At 38.7% G+C, this 24,151-nt stretch overlaps 1 protein-coding gene across 3 annotated transcripts in view; it reads left to right on the forward strand.

Annotated features, from left to right (window-relative positions):
• The window catches only part of MYO1B (myosin IB), a 113,324-nt gene that overhangs the window by 29,961 nt on the left and 59,212 nt on the right, over positions 1–24,151 (forward strand). For all 3 annotated transcript variants that reach the window (XM_075028017.1, XM_075028018.1, XM_075028019.1), the window contains 3 exons: positions 1–71; positions 19,038–19,132; positions 22,259–22,363. The exon at positions 1–71 is cut by the window's left edge. In XM_075028017.1, coding sequence (XP_074884118.1) covers positions 1–71; positions 19,038–19,132; positions 22,259–22,363 — 271 coding nt within the window. The remainder of the gene's footprint in view (positions 72–19,037; positions 19,133–22,258; positions 22,364–24,151) is intronic.

The raw sequence follows: 24,151 nt of genomic DNA on the forward strand, positions 1-24,151 counted from the left end.
CTACCCATTTATACTCCAGAGAAAGTGGAAGAGTACAGAAACCGAAACTTTTATGAGCTCAGTCCTCACATGTAAGTACAGTGAAGAAGTTTTAGTTTTCGTTCTATCCTGAAGCAGATGGTACCAGCTGTGTCTCTCCTCAAAAGGTCTGTTGTTGATTAAAGCAAACAAAAATCCCACCTCCACTCCCCCGAAATGAATTTTCATTAGTTCATCCTTATTTTAAAGAGAAGTCAAGATGAGTTACTCTTTCTATTTCATGTATTTAGATCCTAGTATGTGCATTTCAGAACATTTTCCTGTAATTATTAGCAGTAGCCTTTATTACTGTATTGTAAAGTAAGTAGTCTGTTTTCAAGGAAATCTGGTTCTTTAAGTCAGATTGCCTTGTGAAAGCCTCTAGGTGTTAAATATGTTTGAGTCATGTAGTGCTACTTTTTGATATCTGAAACTCTTAATTTCTCTTTGCACAATGCAAAAAATGAAAAAGCCCTCATGATGAATGCAGAAACATACTGGATATGTCTGAATAGTAACTGTAGAAAAATAAAAGCTTGGTCTCCTCTCTCTGCTGGATGGAAATGAGCCCATTGCAAGAGGGCAGCCAGAGTGCCATAAATATATAATGCAGATTTTAAGGCTAAAATATATAGCATACACACAGACATATAATACTGCAAAATAGGATTTGCATATGATGTAAATTCCAAGTCTAAATTTAGAAATAGAAGACTGGAAGTAGGTATAACCTCTTATTCTGACTTCCATTCACCTTCTGTAATTCCTCTACAAGGGCGCATATTGCAAAGAAGTCAAAGGCCTTGCCTTGTGGTTATAGAGAACTGACATGACCCGTGTTATTTGGGCCTGGTCAGAATTATTGAGAGTAATGGAACATGGTTAAGCCCTGTCCCTTACAGGACAAGACTTTGATCACAGGTGTAGGTGGTATGGCTGAAATGAGGTACTTGGTCTTCAAGACCTGTATGTTGCAGTAATTGTTTTATCTTGTCAGACACCATAGTGGTGAGATTAAGCCAGCTGTTCCTCTCCTTGGCGTGACGCTGGGGTAGAGAAGTGTTTCAGTGTGTTGTGAGGTTGCCACCTGACTTTGCAGTCACATATTCAGGAGACTGACTTGAGTGATCAGTGATCAGATAAGTGTCTAAACGTGGCCATGAATTTATGCATCTTCCTTCAGTGTTAGCTTTTAGGTTAAAAGGAAATTATGTGTGGAAAGAGTTCTGGAAGTTATTTTGTTCTGATTAATTTTTTTGCCTTCACACTTCATCTGTGGCTTCCAGATACATTGGCTGAAATGCAAACAGCCAATTAATCAGATCGAATAAGCTTCTGGTAGTTCTTGGCCCTCTTGGATCTGAACTCTGGCTATGTTCAGGTTTTCTTTCTTCACAATTTTGTTTAGCAAGCACAACTGCTTGCTAAATTAACACGCTTGCTAAAAGAACTTTCTGCTCTGCTAACTTTGTTCAGCTGCATAAAATTTGCTGTCATATGATGGAAGATTTTAAAAATAAAATCTAGGAGTGAAAGTTAGTCTGACATTCTGAAAGTCAGTACTATGTACTTGGTTACATGTTGAATCAAGTACATATTAATATATTGATCTCCACATTTTTCCATCTCTCTTGAGAGATGGTTTTCCAGAATAGAAATGTTCAACAGTCATTCTTGTATGTATTATGAGAGTCTTAACTTGGTAGAGAAATGTTTCATAAACATCATTCATCACAATAATTGTACGGTCAGGCTGCCATCTCAGAACAAGAACTTCTGGAGTCCAAACACTAGAAATCCAGTTTAAGAGCAGTAGATTGAAGTGAGAAAATGTTGAATTTTAACTTAAGTCAGGAGATCTCGACTGCATGGTAGTAATAGATTTTCCTTGCAAGTTTGGATAGAGCGTCAAGTCATGAAAAGTATAAGACAAATTAATCTTGGACAGATATAATCTCTCCACAAATTTTCTTTATTTGGTATTGCTTCTCTATGAAAAGTTTGTCTTCTAACACCTGCTAAGTAGACAAAGTACCTTTAAAAATACAGGATTAGGAAATAATCTTTGTTATGGTTTCTTTTACAGATACAGTGTTTTCTTTTCAAACTGTAGAAATATAAAATAATCTTCCTTTATGGTGACCTTGCTTCCCTTCCCACCTGTCTGTAGATGCTTATGAGAACTGCGGAATCAAGAGAGCCACTTCTCTCTCTGCTAATATTAGCAAACTTCTCACCATCTGTAAAAGATATTTTCAAATATTGCAGACATATAAAATAAGTGCTATGTAGGCTGCCTTATGCCATCTCTGACAAGCCTAAACAACTTGTCATCCCCTTTAATGTATAGTGCCTTGTGCTGTAGCCTGAGGATTCATGCCAGTCCAGTTGTTCACTCTGTGAACGTGGAGCTGGTGCTTGAATGCTGGTTAACAGGCCGTGAGGTGAGCTTACAGGGTGGCGGTATAGCCCTGCTGCAGCCAAGCCTGGGCTGTTCACCAGTGGGGTGGTTGCCTACCACGCTGGTCAGTACAGGCCAAGAACTGGGTGTGGAACAGAGCCAGCACCATCCTAGCCTTGGAGCTTGCAGCTAATTCTAGGACTGACTGATCTGGGAGTAGCAGGCCACTGTTAAAAGCAGGGTTCAGGCATATCTGGGGAGGTTGTGACACTTCCACAGAGACCTTGCAATCTTCAGGGTGGGTTTTTTTTTAGTTGCTCAGGAACTTTAATGAAGAGATGCTGTGAGACAAATTGCAATTTGTGGTATTTCTTCTGACGTGGGGATAAAAAACCCCACATTGATTTGTGGAGATGTACATACTTATTTTTCTTTGATGTGTAAATCTCCATTGAGCCATGGCCTCTTCAGAAGAGTTGATTGTAGGTAGGTCCACTGGACCATTTAAGTGTGCTTTGGGAAAAGACTTTTGGTTCCTATTGCATAATCCTGAGCAAAGCAAAACTCTTGACCGTTTATAAGGACTTTTTGTCTATGCTGGAGGTACATGCGAGTGTTTCAATGTGATGGATTGGTATAGGGATGATGTGCTTGAGAAAATTAACTGTCCCAGCAAAATAGCAGGCTTGGTGAGCAAATGAAAATGGGAGGAAAGAGAGAGAGAAGTATATAATGACATGAAGGAAATCCATACCTAGAGATTTTTTTTTTACATATATGGTCATTGAAGGAATCATAAACTTATGGAAGCGAAAAATCTGTTCACATGTTTTCTTAGCTCTAATCTGAAAGAGGAGGGGAGTGAACACCTAGTCATCTGCTGTGTGTTTCTTCAAGAGCATCTGTGAGAGTGACTGATGCTTTCAGTGACGCTAGTTAATACTTAATTGCAGGGCTTGGGCAGGTGTGGGTTTGGTTTTTTTTTGTTTGTTTGTTTTTTTAAAATGATCTTTGGACACTAGAGTAAAGCCATGGACACGCTTTGAATGGGCAGCCAAACTGAATTACTGGGAGAAAGTTTGTCAGGTGGTTTTGGGTAGTGTTATACCTGATAAAATTTGACCAAAGATATTTTATTTTAATAGTTCATGCCTCTCCAAATACACTGCTGTTGTTGTGGCACCATGTAATAAAGTGTTACTTTTCTAGGTCTCCTGGAATGCTTGTTTTCATAGTCTGTGGCTATTTGCATAGCTATAATAGGAAGTTTACCAAGCTTTTAAATTTTTTTTTTTCAATGTTTTGTTAATCTTGCTGGTTTTGTCCTTATCTGCAAAGCAGGATCAAACTTGTCTCTGACTTGACAGGGCAGAGTATGACATTTCAGTGTTCAAACAGTTTGCTGCTTGATTTGTGCAGTCCTTACACTTCTGTTCTGCTCTTTCAGTTCATATAATTACTCTTTCAGTTGATGTAATTGCTGTTTTGCTTACCTTGTGGGTAAGCTAGACATGAGAGAGAACCAAGCTGTCTATCTTGCTAATTTACATTGACTTCCACCAGTGGCAAAGGCAGCTGCTGGCATCTTTGAAGTGAAGGCAGTAGGAAATAAATAGCTTATTGTACCATTTATTTGTAACCATCATGCCGTATCGCTTTCCTACCAGTAACAGATTTGCTTTAAGGGATTGCAGAGTAGGTGCTTTCCTGCATTTCCCATCTTAACATTGACTCCTGGCTACTAGCTGCTCTCAGTCTGGGAGGTAGGGTGGCGTGTTGCTTTTTGCTCCCCTTTATGTTCTGAAAGGCCTTACCTGCTCACTTTAGAAGAACCACAGAATACTCTAAGTTGGGGGACAAAATGGAAAGTGACAACTGTACTCCCAACAGCAAGCTACAAGCAAATAGGAGTTCAGGGTCAATGTGCATTTTATTAGCTATGCACTGAAGTATTTATGGTGAATAACTGAGACAGCAGGAAAATACCTGGAGAAGGCTTTTATCAGACATCTATTGAATTCCCCTTAGGCAATTTTGCTGTGTATTTTATTTACTTGTTTTTAGTTTTTTAAGTCAAATATTTCTGAAGAGACAATAGCTTTGCTTTAAAAGCTTTCAAATTTAGAGAGACTTAAAACTTTTACAGGTGCCTCCTGAAAACCAGCTTGCCTTTATATAGGATACAAGCACAAAGGTATCAACCTGATGCCTATTGAAATGCAAGAATGAGGAACTTATTAATGTTCCCCATTTCAGTGATCATCATATTAATAATTATTGGGATAAATCATTATCCTGCAGATATCTGCAACTACTCTGACAAGAGGTACAATTTGCTGTTTCCTTTTTAAGTTTTGAGCCAATGTAAGCAGTGAATATAGAAGTTATATTTCTGCTTCTGGGTTTTTTTGCTGGTATTCCAGGATTGCATGTCTTAGGAAACACCAAGGTTACAGTAACTCTTTTTCCTCCTTGACTTAAAGCAAATATTTTTGTCTGAAGGGCATGATAAAGCCCCAGCTGTGAAGGATAGTTTTTGCCTATATGTAAAACTAAGCTTTTCCCAGTAGGTAGCAGAGTTTTAAGATACACAGTAGCTATTGTTATTTGTTGAAGAAGGGGGATGGTGAGGTGAGAGCCTGTGCCATAGTTTAGTGTCCTTTGTTGCCCCAGTATGTTTATTTTAACATTTCCTTTTCAGTTTGTCCTTTCCTCATCTTCATTTGGTTTCATTTTGGATTGGTTTTGGGGGTGGTTTTTTTTGTTTTAAATCTCACCCCCCCCCCATTTTGTTCACCTTGTAGTATCCCCTTTTTACAGACGTTTTTTTCTTATTCCTAATAATTCCTGACTTCTCCGGAGACTCAGTCTTTTAACTTGTTCATGTGGCTCAGCAGAATGCCTCTTTCAGAAGACATTTATAGTCGAGGGAAGGTGACCACTTCAGAGGTTAGTTTGCAAAATTAACCGCTGGGCAGGGAGGGAACATCTGTAGCTGACAGAAATTATAAATAGCGATTAGGTAGGACTGCCAGTACCTAATTGTTAAACCCATGCTACAAATGAGCTGAAAGAAGAAGGTGTGTGTGTGGGGAAACCCTACAGAGGATATTGAAGTCTTATTTTGGAAGGGGTCAGGCTTATTACTCTCTTAACCTCTATAGTGAGGCAGTAATGGATATGGCATATCCATGAATGTAAATCCCTCAAGCATATAGATGAAAAGGGGATGAAGCATCACACTTGCTTCAAGAGTCAGAAGGACTTGATGCCTGAGAAGAGCCTCTTCTATTGCAGGCTGCTGGCCTACCACCCATGGGATGCCCAGTTTGCTAAATTTTACACCTGGTAGGAGACCTCAGAAGTCCTTCTGGGAAAACAGAGTTTTCAGGAAGGCAGTTGTGATGAGGCCATGTTGAAATGGCTGTGTGGCTCTCTGAAGAGCATTTTGGAAGTGATCTGTGAACTTGAAGGCTTAGGGTATAAAGCAAGGATTCTCTTGCATACAACAATAAATTTAGCTTTTTCCTGAAATTTGAGCAGTGCTATTTTAGTTGGTTTGGATAGCACGTAATGCAGCAATCTCACCCCAGTGCTTCAGAGGTGAATGTAGTCTTATTGACAAGAACAGTAGTTGCTTGTTTGCTGCCGCTATTAGATTGCATGAAATTTTGTAATAATGCATAATACAGGAACTGGTTTATAGCAGGACGTGTGGTTGTACGGAGGCTCAAAAAATGCACCTGACACCCAGGAAGTATAAACAGCCTAGAAAAGCAGTGTATAGATGAAGTTGTGCTTTATTTTAATTTTTAAAATGGTCTGGAGTGACATTTAGACTGGATTCCAAAGTTCACTGGAATGAGCCTGTCCGTCGGTCCTCTAAGTAGTGCTGCCTAAATTAAGAAAGGAAAAGGCCCTTTAAATTCTTTTTGTATGGCACTGGTGCTGTCATTCTTCTGTAAGTGTTTGGGACGTGGGATTCCTAACATGAAAACATATGATGCCGAGTGTAGCCGCAGAGCTGTAGTGCCGGTGGGGTGGAGCTGCCAGATCTGCCTGCACACAGGCTCGCCCAGACACCTGGCACTGTGGAGTCCAGGTGGATTTTTGTGCTGTTGTGGCATTTAAACACTTCCTGGGCTAGGAAGGAGCATATATAGACTACAGGGGATGTAAAAAGCATCAAGACAAAATTGTCTCCCAAAATACCACAAGAGGCAGAGTCCTCTCTGCCTCTGGTCTTGCCCTCCAGCATCTCTCTGTCTCTCAGAAGCTACAGCAGTGTATGCTGCTGTGACAAAATTATTCAAAAGCACCATATCCACTGGCTCGCAAATGGTTTCGGTCTCCACAGCCTTACCAGCTGGCAGTACTTACTGTCAGTCACAGCTCCTGAAGTCCCACTGCCAGAGGCCCCCCTCTCTGGGCAGGACCCACCTGGCTCTGGTAGAGCCTGCTCATCCATCAGTTTCTCATTTGGAGAGCTGTGCGTGGTCCTAGCCAACATTCACGTGCCCAGTGGACTTTTTGAAGAAGCTTGCAAAAATGCCAGAATTGGGTATCTTTAAAACATAGTGAGTTTGAAAGGGAAGCACTTACCTCGAGATCTGTTCCAGATGCTTCTGTAACTCTGATTGTCGTCATGGTGTATGAAGGAAAATAATTCTGGGGCATCCTTCATGAATTAACTGCTGGCTTAGAGCCTCAACAAAATAAATTTGTTTTCAGAACTGGTTTCAAATATTTACTCGTACCTCTGTACACAGCATACTTTCACATTTGACTTCACTCATGTTGGAGACCAAGAGTCAAATGTTTTTAGTTATCTGTGACGATATCTCTCTCTTCTTTTTTTGCATGTGAGTGTATTTGTTATAGTCCATGTTTATTTGTAAGCATAAAAAAGTTTGGGGTTTGGCTAGACTGCTAGAGCAAAGATAATTTTAAAAAAAAGTTAAAAAAAAGCCTCAATATATGTTGGCTAGTTACAGATGTATGTTAATGCTCCAGTAGTCTAAACTTAACTTTTTTGCCAGATCCCATTTCTCTCATTTTCCTGGAACTGGAATGTTCTGGCTAGTGTTCATATTATGCCATTGATATTTTTAGGACATAAAATGCTGAGGTTTTTTAAAAATTAATTCACATTGTCACATAAAGTAGAATCCCTCTAATATACACAAAAGGCTTGGGAATCCATTCAGCATGACTGAATTTTGTGAATCAAGTGGGCACTTAATTAACTAAAGGAAAGGACCTGCAGTAATTTTTCAGTTTTGTAATGCAGTTCTCCAAATTTGTCAATACATAACTGCTCTTTGTCTCTCCTCAACATTTCAAATAGTTCTCCTTCCAGCTCTAAATTTGTACATCTAAACTAAAACTAAGACTAGCCTTTTTTGTGCTGCTTAACAAAACGAAGTTCTTCTGATTAGAAAATTGACTGATGTTATGGTAGGACTTGAAATAAAAGCATTTCTGAACACTTCGTGTGGCTTTAAATGTAACTTGTTTTGTAAAAAAGGCTCTGATAGTTTCATTTTTCTTTTCATTAGAATTTTGGGACTTTTTGCACACTGAAAAGAATAAGTACTTCTAAAGGTGACACTGCTGTGTTTCATTTCTTAGATGCAGACTGAAAAGTGAAGGCAGGTAGAGGCCCTGTCAGAAATGAGAGAAATCCCATTTTATGCATTGTGTGTACATGGACCAGAATTTTCATTATGCCTTTCCTGAATTGGCAGCATGGTACTCTCTTAAGATCTGGGATTTCAAATTGCAATTAAGAACAGCTGTCATCGTTTCATTGGAAGTGTCTCATTGTGTTTAATGGTTGTCTTTTTTCCTTCTTTTTTTTTTTTTTTTTTTTTTTTTTTTTTAGCAATTTATAACACACCAGGAAATGCCCATCTGCTATGCTAGGAGCCTTTGTCATGATTTTAGATACAGTGTAAACAAGGCTAATGTTTAAAGCCTTAAAGAAACTTCGGTAAAATTCCAGCTCTTGTACCACCTTTAGCAGCAGAACGTTTTCCATTCAATCTCTTTTTTATCAGCAACTATATGCAAAAGGCTCTGATTTTTTCAACTCTGGGTACATCATGGTTAATGTAGTTTGGGTTATTAAAGACAAACTTTTTCATGTTATGAATTGGGAAATACACAGTCTTAATATTTACTGTCTAGCACACTGGATAATCTTTTACTTGTGTTTTGAATAGATAAGAGAGCTGGGGCTGGGGTTTACAAACAAAGGTCTGAATTACAAAGACAGTTTAATTGTGGTCATTTCAGTACATTAGTTCAAATCTACATTTTTCTTGTATATACAGTTTCCTTTTTATGTACTACAGAAATGATTTTTAGTTGCTAAACTGTGTGGAGTTCAAACTGCAACTGATCATCATTACTCCAAGACGGTTCTTAGTGAGGATATATCCAAGGACAAAAAAAATGTGTGCAGTTGACATCCTTCTTGAGTATCAGCAAACCAACCAAGGACGTAGATGAAATACATTGTCCCTGTGGGCTGAACTGAAGCTAGTGTTTGAGCAGTCTGAAGAAGGCTTTTCATTTTTTCCTTTGACCATTCATGGAAAGAAAATTTGGGGTATATGCTCACAAATCTCATGCACAAACTTGAGCAAACTTGAGCAAATGCCATTTTAAAGACTGAATAGGCACATTAGCTTGATGATGTACCTGAGCTTTCAGAAGCTCAGATAAGCTTTAGTGCCTGCTTTGTCCAGGGGTTCATGAGAGGTACTTTATTTGGAAAAGAGAGCTGAGAGGCAAAAAATAAGTTGCATAAGACTTCTTAACTTCTTAAAACTACTTGGTTTCTTAAGAGGACTTAAGAGTTACTTGCAAAATTTAAAAATCCAGTAACTCCTCTGATTAAAGTAGTGACATACCTATGTAATTACATAGTGTTGACATTGCCCATCCCATGTTTTCCAGATAACTGAATTACTTTTATTTGCAGTTTTGTCACTGTTGTCTCTGACAAACTTGAGGGCAGCTGCATGCTAGCTTTTGTGTTACGGAGCCTAGATTTCAAATCTGATGATTCACAAGTTACTTTAGCTTACAAGTAGCTATGAGGATGTGATATTACAATACTGGAGAAATAGGACTATTATGAATTTGGTGGAGTGCTCGGCATTTTTTCTGATGGCAAACTGTTGCCTTTCATTGCAGTCTACTGCACTAACACATGGCTGACATTTCTTTACCCATCTCACCAGGCAGAGCTGTGAAGTCACTCCAAGATGTATCTTTTTATGTGAGATGCTGTAGCTCTCAGGTATGTGCAGCATACTGGATTTTAGTTGTGCTACAGCATGCTGTTGTCCTGTGAGATGAGACCTTTGAAAGCATGTTTCTTTCTATGAAGTGAGTATGTAAAACTGGGCACCATGCTTTACTGTTCGTCTCCCCCTGAGTACTGGAACATGTTTAATTACTTTAGAATAAATGAATAAATTTATTTTCCATTCTCCAGTTAGCAGAGTAGAACAAGCTTGCCTGAGACTATTGATACTGCTGCAATAAAATTATTTGCAGCAAGAGAAGTCCCTGCATGAGCACGTGGTAGCAATGCAGGCTTATTGTGGAAGCCAAAACTTGACTCGGTATATCTCTGCCCTCACTGCATCAGGAGGAAATTGCATATTTCTACCTTCTGACTTCAGGGTGATGCTTCTTAGGGCAGCGAATAAAAGCAGGATTTTGTTTTTGCTGAGCAGGAGTGGTTTTTTGAGGCAGCAACATAGAACACTACCGGTTTGCTAAACATTTTTCCATGTGAAATCATAAGAGCAGCACTCCCCGCCTCCTCTACCTCAGGAAAACCCTGCAACCAGTACAGCCCTGTTGTGGTTTCATTTGCAAGATCAAGAAGTCACTGGCATTTTTACGTGGAGCATCTGCACTCTGCCACTGATTTGGACAAGCTCAAACTATAAGGCCCGAAGACACATCCTGTTTTGAAAATAAATTAGAAGAGGGAAAAAAATGGTTAACAGTATATTCCCATCTGTACAGAAAGAGCCAAGCTATAACGATCATTGTTCATCTAATAGGATTATAGAGTCTTGTCTTCTAAGTATTTCACTTAACTTGTACTCTGGGCCTGTTTTTTCTGAAATAGCTATTGAAAATTGTAAGGACGGGTGTTTAGCCACGACCAGTGTTTTAAAAATAAGGAATAATTGTTTCTCAGTGTTTTATATTGATTGAATATGTATTATGCTTAGCCACCCAAGTCAAGATGAATTTCAGTTTTATTGGGAGAGTTTACTTCTAGTGTGCTATTCACACGGTGCAGCAGCATGCTCAAAGCATGTCTTGTTCTGCAGAAAAAGATTTCTCTTATGTAAAATTTGGTCAAAGCTGACATGAAGTAATCATGTGTGTTTGACCAGTAAACTTCCCTATTTTTCAGACACATGCTGTATTAGGTACAGAAACTAATTCAATTTTCCATAAAATATTGAGAGTCTGGATATTTCAGCGGAGAAAGGGAATGACTGTTTTCCCCTGCTCCCCCTTTTCCTCCCTGTCCCACCAACCCTTCATTTCCACATATATGCAAGAGCTCAGAGATGCAATTCAAATCTGCTAGTATGTAGACGAAAATAGTAAACTGGGATTTTTAAAAATTTTGTGCCCTCTAAGTTAAACTCTGACAGAAGCCAAGCATGGCAAATCAGTTTGCACCTCTCTTTCCTTACTGTCCCGTTCAGCTGTGTGACCCCTTGATACTCCATTTGAATTGAAGAATGCTATTGTTAATGGAATAAATCCTAACTTTTACAATCGCAACCTCAGGGACTGCCAAGTTTCAGAAGGTCCATGGAGAAATGTCAATCTCTTGCCACCGGTATTTCTGGTGTGCCATGAAACTGCTTCCCTCGCAGGTGGCCATAGGTTTGTGTAGTGCAGTCAGGCTTGCAGTTCAAGGAAAAGTCTGGAGCTTCTGATGCAGAATATGGCTACCAAAAAGGCTCATTGTATGCTTTTGCACTAAAACCACTGGGTGTAAGGAGTTGGCTGGTTTAGGCAGTCATTAAATCAAGCATGCAAGTGCTGATTTATCTTAGGAAATAAACTACATCTAATTAAATATGGTTTTTAATAAAACAATAGAAAACACTTCCTGTACTTCCCTTCAAGGATATCACAGCCCAGTAAAAGTATTATTTTTGTAAACAGAAATGCCTTTTCCCCCAAGAAACTTAAAATCCTTGCAGGGCATGTTACAGCAGACTGGCTTGCTATAGGTCTGTAAGAGGCCCAGCTGTGTCCTTCTGTGTGATCGTGTAGGAGCTGGTTGGCCGCCTTGGATAACACAGCCTGGTATGTGAGGTGAGAGACTGGTTTAGTTACAAACTCATCAGGTTAATGTTGTGCCTTGGAAATGGGAGTTACCCATTCATGCTAGACCCACGGGCTGAGTATTAATATGGGTGAGATGATGGTTACGTGGCATTCAGATGGCTGATGTTGTGTCAAGGAATGGGACTAGTCAAGGGGGAATCCAAGCCAAGCTGCTCTTCTGAAAAGCTGATGATACGGAAATATTTGCTCCCTCCCACCCCTCCTTGGTTTATCTCTATATTTACTTCAGCTGCTCCAAATAAAAGAGAGTTCAGTTTTTTAATTCCCTTCTGTAGGCAAACCAAGTCATGAGCTATACCCGTTGTTTGTCTGCAGCTGCAGGTGTTTATGGTGTGTACAGCTGGTACTGGTCCATGTTAGTTCAATTTGGTATGCCCTAGTGGGCTTTCCATGGTTAACGCGTGTTACCAGGACAGGAGACTGACCTGTTGGCTTGTTTCCTCCAGCACCAAAGCTCTGCCCGCTGCTCTGCTCTGCCACCATACTACGTTACTTTGGAGAACCCAAGCTTGGACCCATGCCCAGGTCACTTTCCTGACAGTCTACGGGGCGTATTTCACTGCCGACTTACAGGACTGAGCTATTGAATGTGATCTGGACATGCTTACTGGGCTTGATAGCGTTTACTAAAATTTAGAGGGAGGATTTACTTTGTAGTCTGGATTAGGAAGTGGCACGGTCATCCTCAGCTTCAGAGATCCTGTTTTCCACCAGCTGAAGGAATGTAACAGCTGGGTCTTATGCTCCTCATAAAAGGTGTTTCTTGTTTTCCATCATACTAATGTGCAGCTCTAAAGAGATGCCTTAGATGTTGTTGAAATAGGCAGAAAATCATAGGCTGCATTTTTGGCTTTTGTGTACAGTGCTGGGGAAAAACCACTGTTGGTTGTCAAAAAATTACTTTTTTTTGTGTGTTTTTTTTTTTTGTTTGGACTGTCAGTCAGTAAAAAGGAAGTGATCAAAAAGTCTCCTCCTCGCCTGGAGGGGAAATGTGTGCTATTCTGTGAGAGGGAAAAGGATCAGGGCCAGACTGGGCTGTGGTGAGCTGTGACGTTGTGCAGGCATGGTATTTGGGGAAGCAGTATTGGCTGGACCTCTCTGTAGGGAGGTTTTTGAGGCAAAGTTCACTGGACACATCTGAAATCTGCTTCATTTTGAGAAAGACAAGATTTTCAGAAAGAACGTTTTCTTCTTTTTGTCCAGACCACAGACTGTTGGCCTGAATCAACTCTTCTGCTAAACCTGTAGTGTGTATATGAGCATCGGAGGGTATATTATATTCCCAGTCTACTGGTACAGAAAATAAATCTCTCTGGCTTAACATTAGGTTGTGTTTTAAAGTGTTTTACTCTTGAAAATGAAGAGTGGCTTTGTCTGTCCTCTTCCCCTCTCTCCCTTTCCTTCCATAAATTATGGCTTCTTCTTGCAAATCAAAAGGGCTGATTTACACAGCTTTGGGCTTTATTCTGCATCTAATAATGTCACAGTTGCTAACATGAATAACGAAGTGGGGAAGCTTACGCAGGAGGTACCCTTCTGCTGTGTATATTAGCTACGTAGTATTGTTGATAAAACAGGTTTCTATGCTCACCATGAAAATAAAATTGGGGAATATGAATAGGAGAAAAGACTTTCCATCTGTTTTAGCACACGTCTTTATCCTGGTGTTTAAACTTGTTTTATTTTTTTCCTGATTGGCATTTTTCAAAGAGCAGCTGCTTGCCTGTGAAGGTCTATCCTAGCTGATGCTCCATCAATTTAGCTGTTACTTTATTCACTCCACTGGCAGACTAATCAACCTTTTCTTTTCAAGTGTGTCAAAGTGCTGAACACGAGACAGTTTGTAATTATGGAAAATGGGAGTACACTTTTTATCCTTGGGGCAATTAGATTAAATGATTCTGCACTATGAGCTAATACTATAAATAATCTCTTATGGTTGTTTTTCCTCAATGGTGAATTTTCCACTGAGCTTCAATGGGCAGAGGGAACATATATAGCAAAGAGTGATGATTTACAATGTAAAACCTCAAAGCACTTTATAAAATGTGCTTCCACTGTTCCTAGCTCAGGTTATAAGGAATTTTTATACCCCCAAAAAACTGTGTTTCTGATGTTTTCCCAATGCATGTTGTGAGAGGAGGAAATAATTTGTTTGCTGTTACCCTGTTATAGAGCACTTCCGTGCATTTAAAAAAAACAGGGGGGGAATTTAAATGATGTTCTTAATTAAACTTGAAAAATTAATATAAATTACATTTTATGTAAAATTTACATTAAAAATGCATATACAACTTATATTTTACTGCTGTTCTTTTTAGTCTAGCATGGTATATAGTCTTTGATAAGCACTGACTTCTAGTATCCTGCCAGTGTGTTTAAACACAGTTGAGCAGAAATGAAGTGGTACCAGGGCTCTGCTTCATGAAGAACTGGAATGGTCAAGAAGAGAGAGGTTTTCTTAACTTCCTTGGAATGTAGCAAATGAGCTGGCAGTTGTGATCCAAGATTAAGCAATAGATGTTTTAAACTGGGGACCGAGACTCTCAGAATCAAAGCAACAGTCAGTGAAGATGGGATTAAGGGAATTGACTCTATTAGTGCATGAGAAAAGCAGTTGGAGGGAGTTTAAGATAGTGTTAACTAATTACTGTTAATTGAGACTGCTAAGGGAAATGAGAGGAAGAATGAAAAAGATAGCAGAAAGAAGTACCGATAGCTGACAAATACTGATCCTTGTGATATTGGCTTAAAGGAAAAAGGTGGCAGAAGAGAAGAGCTGCTCTTGTGAGCTGAATTTATGACAATAAGAGCAAGGTGTTTACCCCTGATATAATTGTGGCTGCAATCTTTAGCGTTCAAATGGAGTGCTAGCAGTTGATGCTCATTTCGGGGTGAGTGGGTGGGAACCTCGTTTCTCTCTCTTCCTGACCCCAGTGTTTTGTTAGAGGACAGAGATGCTGTTGTGCTGCTGAAAATTGCTGGAGCCCTTTGGAAATCCCCCTTGGAGGCCTATTTGCTGTTTCCCTTTGTTAGAATTTTTGGGTTAGGACTTTGTGACAGATCTGGCCATCTGGAGCTATGTGGCTGAAAAAGCCATGCTATAAAAAAGCAGAGGCTTCTTGCTGAGCTAGGTGTGGGTGGCGTTTTGATTTCAAATTGCTTCTATACTTAAGTTTTAGCTAAAAGAGAACTCCAGTAAATATTTCTCTGTGTGTTGTGGTAGGAGAATGTCGTCGTCTTTCATGAAAACCTAAAAATCAAAGGAGACCTTATTATAAGGTATGGTAAATGACACTGCTGACACACTCACCAGCTAATTCAAAACACATGGCTTATAACTACTTTTTAAACTACAAACTATTCTAAAAATTTTACTTAGGCTCTGTAATTATGAGGTGGCTCAAAGCGTGGTATGTGGTTTAAACCTATAGTTGCAAATGGTGACTTTACAGAGCCGTGCCTCTTAATGTTGCTAAAAGGAAAAGAATAGAAGGATTCTTTCTGGTCTTTGGATCATTAAAATGTCTTAAACTAAAATGACCTTAAATGAAATTATTTTATACGTTTGTAACAAATAGGGAATAGCATGAAATTATGTTTTTGGAACTAATAGAATTTGAACCAAAAGAATCAAAGTTTGGGTTTGTTTGGGGTTTTTTTATTGCAAATACAGAAGGCAATAATAGATAGGCAGGACTGTGAGGTGTAATGGTGTGCCATGAAAGTTGACATGACGAATAGATCTATCTTTTTCTTTGCGATAAAGATCTTTGTTCAGGCTCTGACATAAATGTGTCTAATGCTGTTTATGCAATGCCAGAAAGACAAAGAAATCTTAGTTATTTAAATACAGTCTTGGTTATGCCTCCTCCTGTTGAATTGTTGAAGCAGTGGTTGAAATGTCAGAGGTAAATTTTAGAACACTTCTACGTAACTTTTGATAAGTGCATATGCAAAACTTGTTTTGAAATGAGTCAACTTATTTTGTCTTTTGTCTGTAGTAGATAATATTTGATATACTTGTGAAGTATTAGGCTTTGCTGCATTGCATAGATTGGAGGAAAAGATAATGTATGGCAAGCGTCTCCGACTAGATTGGCTAAAACCAGAACTGGATGAAATCCCACTCTCTTCTCCAACTTCAGAGGTCTCACTGCAGTATTAGACTCGGTTTTTCTGCTGAGGGAGGAGAAGCAGCACAATTTGGTCTTTTTAAATATGCAGTGCAGGCAGAGTTAATAAATACATCAAGCATTAAAATATATTTTGACAGGGGCTGTTGCAAAACTAGAATTCAGTGTATTAGAAAAGATGAATGGTTACTAAGCTGATTAACTCGTAACTCAGTATATCAACAGAGAGAATACTTTCTCTGTGCTTGATGCTGACGTCATTTTCCGGCATGAAACTACTGCCAAGAAAGTTGTTTCAAAAGTGAAATACTAGGTAGTTGATGGCTGAGATTGTTTGAAGGACAGCAGGCACAGAATGAGCCATCCAGTCTGTAGGTGTGAAAAGCATCTCAGAGTCTTACCTTCCTGCTGAAAGCTGGTTTCCTGAATCAAACCCATGGAAACCACAGCATTAGTTCTCTCACATGGCCCATGAATGCTCAGTGCAGTTTTATTTATTTCCTCTTCATCCTACTGCTTTTTTTTTTCCCTTGCAAAAAGGAATGTAATGTGTGCTGGTATAAGCTTTTCTGTGTGCCGCGCATTGTACTCCTCAATTTACAAGTATATCTGCAGCAGCATTTGACAAATATTATTCATTTCCTAAATATGTCCTGTAAGAGAGTCTGGTAAAGTGTTATTGCTACTGTAGTTTGGATTCTGGACAGTAAAGTGGATGCCAGAAATTGTATCATGGTCTCTCAGAAGCAGCAGAATTTTTAATTATTTTTTTTTGCTGGTTCTCCAGCATGTTAGCCACATCACAAATTGACTTTGTTGTAATCCTACAAATATTACAGCCTGCTACTTTCTCGTAAACACATTTTCACCTCCAGTTGAACTACTGAGTTCAAATGCTTCAATTGCCGTAACAGTATTAAGTTTTGAGAGATCAGTCTTAATTCAGGTTCAATGGTATGTGTATCAAAAGGAGTTAATGACCTTTGATTGTGATTAAGTGGATGGCCCAACCACCTGTGCAGAGAGAAGAATTGTAATTTAGTGCCTTAGACAATGTAAGTTGGTAAGAAAAGCTGTGAGAGGGACGGAGCCCTGGGTTGGTCATGCAGCTGGAGAGGCAGATGTGCTGCAGGAGAGAAGAGGACAAGAGAGGCACAAAAAGGGGGGGATCAATGACATGAGCTCACATCATAGGCAGGAACTAGGGAGGGAGGGAAATGTGTGATTATTTAGTAGTAAAGGAGCCGTAAGGTATTTCATTTACTTGCTTTCCAACCTTTTCAGAATACCACTCTCTTGGTACGCTGGTCTCTTGCAGGATGGCTGAACTGGTAACACAATGCAACCATAAAAACAAAACCAAAGCAACCAAGCAAACAAAACCAAAACCCAAATAAGCAAACGTGAGATGAGTCTAATACTGATGAGAGATGAGGAAGTATAAATGGTGTGGCACATGCATGTGATGATTAAATGGGGGACAATATGACATGCTCTCCATAAACTTTCTGGGGGAGAGAAGCCAGAAGGAAGAACTGCCTGAGCTAAGGGACAGTGGTAGCAAAAACGAAATAAGTATGAACTGATTTGAGTATATAGGTTTAATATTTGAAGCTTTCAAGCTGCAGCAATAGGAGCCTCTAGAAAAGGCTGTGTGTGTCTCTCACTACTTGCATTGTGTTGTCCACGCTACCCCAACTAGTTTCATGACAAAGAGCTTGCTTATCTATAAAGGGGCTGTGGCTGCCTGCAAAAGCACTATACGGCTGCGTTATTCAGAGCAAATACTTGGATCTATTTGTAGTTACCAGCTGAGTGCAAAGCTCCTGAACTGTCATAGCATAAAGAATCAAATTTCTAAAAGGTGCATTGAACCTGCAACAATTATGCATCCTTTGTTGACCTGGGAGTTCGTTTCTATTTTTCATACATGGTTTGTTTACTGTAAATAATAAACAATATCTGCTTTTAAGTACATACAAACACTAAATATTTTACTAGGTGCAGTAATCTAACAAAGCTCTTGGTCTGTTGAATGGATATTTATTTCATGTAAAAATATGCTGTGTTTGGCTATCAGATTTTTTTCTTTAAGTTGCGTAATACAAGTGTGCCTTTTATTTGGATTTTGCTTTTATGTCCCTTTTCAGATACTACTTGCTTAAGTTTTTCCAAGGGGTTCTAATGCTCAGTTTCCAGAGCCCTTTATTCCATGAACTGAACAATGCAGTTGAAACAAAATCAACACTATTTTCTCTGTCGCAAAATTATTACTAAAGAAAACTAAATATAAGTAACACATCTGCATTTCTCCAACATATGTTGCAGCATGGCAACAAAACACCTCTGGATTCAAATTGTCTCCCGGTAGTTTTGGGGTCATGATGTTCTGAGCTCCATGGAAAGACATTTTTGGTACAGGGAAGCTGTTGATTCATACTATATTCTTTAATTTCCCTACATGACATCACCCTTACTGAGTTAAGAGCATAGTTATTTGGAAACGCTTTGCATATTAATGCAAAAGTCCAGCAATACCTGAATGCTTAAAATGCTCAATGTTAGTTGCTGGCTGGGGTTAAACCACGACAAAGGTTCTGAGATTTCGTCATGCTTTTCAGAGTAGAAACAACAGCTTATGGTGGTGTTAGTGCTTGGGATTCTGCTGTTTCCTTTTTCTTAAATGTCTTCAGACAGAACACGTCCTGTTGATGCATTGACATTTTGTTCAATGAAGAGTATGACATTTTGTTCAATGAAGAATACTACCTAAATTTCCCTGAAATTTTGTGAATTTTTTTTGAGCTTGCTATCTTTAGAAAAACTTAGAGAATATGCTTGCTTGTTCCTGAAGAAAGTCTAAATAAGCCACTGAGAAAAAGTATCCATTTTGCATCTGTGGGTCTTTATATTCTGAAAAGTGAATGCTTCACGAGTTGTAGAACATTAGGACTTGGGAATATTTGTTTGGTTTTGGTTACTGGTTTGGTTTTTTTGGTTTTTCCTGCCTGGATGTGAAGGCCGGGTTGTAGTTATTGTTTTATCTAATTCTCAATTGACTCTTTCTTATTTTGCAGCTTTGCTCTGTCAGATGAAGCATACAGATCTTTAAGGGACCAGGACAAAGACCAGTGTATCCTTATTACAGGAGAGAGTGGAGCTGGAAAAACAGGTAATATGCAGTTCTGATCTTATACAAAAACATTCAGAGTTATTCAGAGTCTTGCAAATTGATGCTAGAGTCTGTAAGAGTTGAGAGATATTGGTATCTTTTTGTGTCTGGCGATTGCAGAAAATGAATGCTGTCATACTTGTTGCTGTAGGTGTGAACTTACATAAACTGATGTGTTATCACATTGGCACCATGATGCAGTCATATCGCATGTTAATACAGTATGCTCATCAGTATGCAAAGTGATACTAAAATAATGCTGGTTTGTGATAGAGTATTGCAAGGGCCAGAAAACTTCTAGTCTCTCCCTGTGGGAAACATGAAGATGGAGAAAACTGAATGCTCTTGGTCTTCTAGAGTGGAAGACAATCCTTTGATACTTTTGCCTGTCTTTTAATAAATGTATACATTTAAACTGGATTATGCCATTGATCCAAGGAAAATAAACAGTAGCTGATTACTTTGGAAATTTCATCAGTCTTTTGCATGCTGTGCTCAGCTGCAATTCTAAGATTGCCTTGTGTACCAGAACACTGTGTTTCTCAGGCAAAGCTGAAATTGCCTTGAAAATGACTGCTAATTTTTAAACTGGAATGGTAGAAATCAAGTGAGGATTGCATAACTGCAGAACATTTTAGGTAGACCTTAAAGAAAGAAGCCAGTTATTTTCTGAAATAACAATTTAAAACTGAGGTGACTTGCATAAGAGACAGTGGGTAGGAATGCATACATCTGTTTCCATGTAGTTTAAGAGATTTTTTTCCTTTGTATCTGAGAAAATGTGGAGCTTTGTATGTTTATACTGAGCAAGACTTAAAGTGGGTAACAAGAAGTTGCTTTCCAAGCCTTTTGTGAAAATGTAAAGCGTAGGCTTCATCTTTGTTTTTCTTTGTCTGACTAGTGGCATCCAATTGAGAGGTCTTGAAATCTTGTAATATAATCCTTTTTTTCAGTTCAATAACATGAAAATGCTTGTGTGTTCTGTAAAAGTGTATATTAAAATAATCAAGTTCTTATGATTGTTAGGGATTCTGTCTAGGAGTTCGGACTTTAGAAGGGAGTTCTGTACTGGTATTGTTTAATGTCTTGATTTCCTCAGGAACTGTGAATTATCAAGCACCTCCTACAACTGAGGTCCACCTTTTATTCATTTATTTATTCAGTTGGAAGCTGTAGCAGTGGTTGAGTTTCTGAACATCTATTTGTAGAGAATTTTCTGGTAGATGCAGACTTGTATAGATGTTTTCACTGTTCTGTAATTTTCATAGCTATATGGGACCTAATATGAATTATTCCTTCTTTATAAAGGTAAATGCAGAATAATATAGGGTTTGAAATTCAAGTCAATAATCGACTCGGAATCTGTGCTATTCTTTCTCTAACATTTGATGGAACTACTGTTGCTGAAATGGGGCTATTAGCTGAGAAGTCAGGTTTCTGTTGCGGAAAAAAAGGGGACAGGGAGGAAGTTCCTGGATTTGAGGAATAAAACTTGTTAGTACAGATCCTATATAACTCTGTTGTAGATTTTTTGGTAGCCAGAATATTTGGCACGTTTGGGCTTGGAATAATTGAAACTGAACTTTCATCAGTTGGGTTTTTTATTTACTTCAAATTTTGTTCTTGTTTCACTGCATGTTTATATTACTAATCAATAGTAACATTGTGCAAGAAAACATGGTACATTACCAGAATGAGTGCTGTATTTAAATGTTTTTAGATGTTAAGGTGATGATTCCCTTCCTGGTGTCTTTATTGGACCAAACAAAGTTCCTAATAAAAGAAAGGGCCTTTATTCTCTTTCAGTGATGTTCAAAGCCTATCTTGAAGTTATTGTGTGTTGTCTTAATGCATATTATTTTATAATATCTTATTTGCTGCTTCAGTGCTTTCTTCTCTGAGTGAGCGAGTAGCTCTACTTAAAGATGTTGACTGTTTTAGGAAATATTTCAAATCAAATAATTTGGTAATTCCAAGCTCAGAAGGGAATGGATTCTTAAAAAAAATGAGCTGAGTTCAAGGTGCGATTAAAGGAGATGGGGGGGGCTTATGGACACGCCTATAGTTCTTGCTCCTTGCTTGCTTCCTGTGTTGCAATTTTCCTCAGTTTTCTCTACAATATGGGATACTAATTTAATACAAGCAAACAAATTTGATTAAATAGCAAAGCATTAAAATCCAAGGGTTAACTTATTGTTTGTCAGTTCTTTCCTGAAAGGAAACCCTTAAATTTGTAACAGAACTCTGAAGAACACCTAATGGGTTTTTTATGACCACTGTGTTGAGTTGATAGGGATTCCAGCTGTTAGTAATTACATTGTGTATCAGCTGATACTGCCTCAAATTTCACTATCTTGCATCATACTAAACATCACAGACTCTGTTTATAAACAGAATCCTTTCTCAGCTGCTCTTTGTCCTGGCCAGCAAAAACGTAAGGGTTGGGTGGATTATTTAATATTTGTTTCTGTCTGTGTATGGGTGATTGACACCCATATGAACCCAGCTTTGAGAGCCAAAAATTGTTCAGACTTTATTAAAAGTTTGTACCTTCAAATTAGTTTCATTGTTTAAATGAATGCTTCACTTTATTCGTTATACTTTGAAACAGACTGCATAATGTTATGTGATGTTGAATTGCAGTTACTCATTTATTTGTAGTGCACTTTAGAGTTCTAATTACATGTGTATAGTGTTGTATGTTTACACTTGTGGTATTGTGTATCTGCTGATATAAACTGATTGAATTTTGCATCTTGAAACTGCTTGGGCCTATTTTTTCAGGCTAGATTAAAACATTTCCAACATGTCAGCTAGGAGTAATGTTCTTTCCTTACTTAACACTAAATGAAGGCTAAATGAAAAAGTAGCGGGTAGTGTATCATATCTTTAGCATGGGAGGGCTCTAGGTCAATAGGGCTGCTGATGTAATGGCATCGGTCTCATAGCGGGATATGCTCTTTCCTCACTTCCAGATGGTACAACAACGTAGAAGAAAACTGAAATGAAATGTGCTTACAGTTCCTGTCTGGCATGGTGAAAATGTGGTGGAGATGAGGTCTGCAAATCATTTTATGGCCTATTTGCCGATACTTACCACTGTTTTCTTTTGCTTTCCCCTCACAGAGGCGAGCAAACTTGTCATGTCATATGTAGCTGCAGTGTGTGGAAAAGGGGCAGAAGTTAATCAAGTAAAAGAACAACTTTTGCAGTCAAATCCAGTTCTTGAAGGTAAGAATGTCATAAAGCGTGTACCAGCATATTACTTCTGTGTGTATCAGCATTCCTGCTGAGCTGGTTTGGAAAACTGTATCCGTTGTTGTGTCATTGTTATTTGGTGTCCAAAACCATAGGAGATGCTTTTTGTGAAGACAGCTACAAGATTTTCTTCAGTTATGGAGAGGTTTTCTTGAGAAGAAAACTGTCTCCCTCATGAAGGGAGAGCTTAGGAAGTTAGGTCCTGTTTCCCAGACTCCTCCTGCCGCTGTCTGAGGGCGTACCCTTTTGTAACCCTGCCTTGATGATGCTTGACTGTATCAAAAGACTTAACTTCAGTTCAGTCCCTCTGATTCATTTCCTTCCAAATTACATTATTATAGTCTCTAGTAAACAAACAAGCTCTGTAAAGGATTATTTTTCTTTTAGGAAAAAAAAGGGTGAAGAAATGCGTCTTAGAAAAAACTAAGCCAATCCATATGCATGCCTCTTGTTCCCTGAGACTTATTGTTCCCTGGGTCTGGTGACTCGTTTGGCCCGTCTTCCTGACAACTGCCTTTCCTGCTCTCCCATGAAAGACTTTTTTTTTTAATTAGTCATTTTAATTTAAAGATGTTGGCTGCCAGAAACAGGATCTTCATTTTTCCTGGAGATAGGATATATGATCCTCAAAGCTTGCAGTTTTGTCCCGTTGTCAAATAATTGCCTTCAGAAGTGCTTTGGTTAGCGTTGACTTATTTAGGTCTATTGTTTTGATTCCTGGCTCAGTCTTTCCCACAGTTCTCTAAGCTATTGTGGTGCTGAGACAAATTCTCATGACTGCTGTACGATAATTTTGCATTATGGCCAGATGATATGCAGTGCTTGTAAGACTGTTGAGTGTCAACATTTTATTTATTGCCTAGCTAGCTATACGTATATGTGATGATTTGGAGTCTATAGGGAGCAAGCACTCTATAAGTGAGAAGCTGGGGCGGGGGGTGGCGGATAAAAAAAGGGGAGAGGAATGCAAAAGTGGGCTGAGAACAGTGGTGAACCGGGTGGGTAAAATGTGGTTATTGACTGTACATAAAACTAAAACTGTAAGCAAGACTTGTAAAGAAACGATGAAATGTTAAAATTTAAGAATAATAAAAATGCTGGATAAGCCTTTCTTTGATGATCAGATATGTTCCACTTAAAGCTGAATGGGGGGATTGCAATCTTCCATTGTTTCGGATTCATAGAGAAGAGCTGTGTTGCATTTATCACTGTTCTGGAAGGCAGATTTCAGATGTAGACAGAAATAGTATGAGAAGTATGGAGGTTTTTCTTGCCAAAGCTAGATTGTTCCCCAGGGATTGCCAAATGTATTGGATTTCTTGTTGGTTTGTGAATCTTTGTTTTAATGCAAGAGGACTAGACTAAGCTTACAGAAGAGTGCCTTATCATTTTAAGGTATTATTTGTTCTACTTGGTGTGCTGGTAACTGCCTGTTTAGCTTTTTGGAAGATAGGGCAGTGGATTATTCCATAAGGCCGCTGAGCAAGCCTGGCTGTTTATATACATTTTAGACAGAAATTAAGCATTTGTGGTTAGATTTATTTTTCTTTGGGTATGTAGTTGTTTCAGTCAAGCTGCAGTGCAAGAAAATGACAGAAATGTTACATATGCATAATTTATCTTATGGGATATTTTTTTTTAACTACAGTTGCTACTGTAAATTAACTTTTAGAAACAATGAACTTAAGGGAAAACTGAGGAATGTGTCTCATGCTTTATAATGAAACACTTGTGCTTGATTCTGTGCAGTTATAAATGACT

This window comes from Buteo buteo, chromosome 5, assembly GCF_964188355.1.
Source record: "Buteo buteo chromosome 5, bButBut1.hap1.1, whole genome shotgun sequence".
Lineage (NCBI taxonomy): Eukaryota > Metazoa > Chordata > Aves > Accipitriformes > Accipitridae > Buteo > Buteo buteo.